This window comes from Gekko japonicus, unplaced genomic scaffold (genome assembly GCF_001447785.1).
Source record: "Gekko japonicus isolate JY-2015 unplaced genomic scaffold, Gekko_japonicus_V1.1 scaffold143, whole genome shotgun sequence".
Lineage (NCBI taxonomy): Eukaryota > Metazoa > Chordata > Lepidosauria > Squamata > Gekkonidae > Gekko > Gekko japonicus.
Window position 1 is genome coordinate 153,036 of NW_015175974.1, and position 1,359 is coordinate 154,394.

Genomic DNA, 1,359 nt, shown 5'->3' on the forward strand with positions numbered 1-1,359 from the left:
GCGCGCCGGGAGCTGCGCGAGGCGAGCCACAGAAAGCTGCCAGGCAGCCCAGGGCTCCATGCTGGACTTGGCGAGAGAGTGGAGAGAAAGATGGGATTCTACCCCCGAATAGTTTCGTCAGCCACCACTTGTACTATATAAAGTCAACTGTAATAGCCCATCACTGCTCATGATCAACTAATAAGACTGTGACATTACATGTGCTGGATTTATATAATGACAAAATACACTTATGATGATCAGTAGCTGTAACAGTGGAAGGCTAGAGGAACACACCAACTACTCCTCCATATAAGATACAGTAGGAGAACCAAAATAGTGTCCCCAAATGCCTATTCTTGGTGACAGCAGGGTTTTTTGGTACCACAGCTGTCTGTTTTCAGTTAGCTTAATTAAATTGTTTCACAGAACTGAGAAATTAGTTTGATCCTGTAGACACTACCTAAGTTCCGTTTTGTGTCTGAGAGTGTAAGACTGACCTGGCTTTTATTTTATACATTTTTAAATATAGTATTTGGCCTCCTCCGGCATGTCCCCCAAAGAGCTTTATGCTCTGCTAAGAACAACAGACCGGTGATCCCTGGCCCAAAAGACATCTGGCTGCCCTCAACTAGAGCCAGGGCTTTTTCAGCCCTAGCTTCTCCCTGAGAGAACTCTCTGCCAAGCAACACTCAGGCCCTATGGGATGATGCAACTCTGCAGGGGCTACAAGGCAGAGATGTTCCACCAGGCACAATCTTGGCTGGCACTCCTTATCCTTTTCCCAGTTCCTTTTCCATCTTTTCTAATAAACCTCCCCTCCCCCCCACGTGGGGTGGCACATGGTCTGAAAACTGACATGTCAATTGGCTTATGTTAACACCATCTGATAATTGTTTTAATTTAAACCAAATTTTTATTGTGTTTTATTGTCTGATGTTTTTGTGTTTTGTTGTTCAGCGCCCAGAGTCCTAAGCAATCAAGGACTGGGCGATTCATAAATCTAATTTATAAATAAATGAATAAATAAAATGTGACACACACCCCTTTGACACTTTCATTACATTGGTAACAACTTCATTTGCATAGACTAACACTAAAGCTGATATTTTGGTAATGTGAGCAAATGGGGACTTTTATAAATATACATATGAGGAACTTACCACCGGAAGAGTAAACCAGGTAGCAACAACTCTATCAGTAATCCAACGATACCAGGCAGGAGAGACAAACATCAATGGCAGCAAGGGACCAAGCATAAAAATGCTTCCAAAAACACTTCCCAAGAACAGTGTGAGTACAAAGTAAATCCCTTTCCATGACACCATGGCTCTGGAAAACAAAGAGAAGGTGTTTATACAAGCAGCTTCAATACAAACG

The 1,359-nt window shown here is 42.8% G+C and overlaps 1 protein-coding gene across 3 annotated transcripts in view; it reads right to left on the minus strand.

Annotated features, from left to right (window-relative positions):
- LCLAT1 (lysocardiolipin acyltransferase 1) overlaps positions 1 to 1,359 on the minus strand; it is a 178,323-nt gene that overhangs the window by 104,803 nt on the left and 72,161 nt on the right. For all 3 annotated transcript variants that reach the window (XM_015426113.1, XM_015426112.1, XM_015426114.1), the window contains one exon: positions 1,143 to 1,311. In XM_015426113.1, the coding sequence (XP_015281599.1) occupies positions 1,143 to 1,307 (165 nt within the window). In that variant the 5' untranslated portion in view covers positions 1,308 to 1,311. The remainder of the gene's footprint in view (positions 1 to 1,142; positions 1,312 to 1,359) is intronic.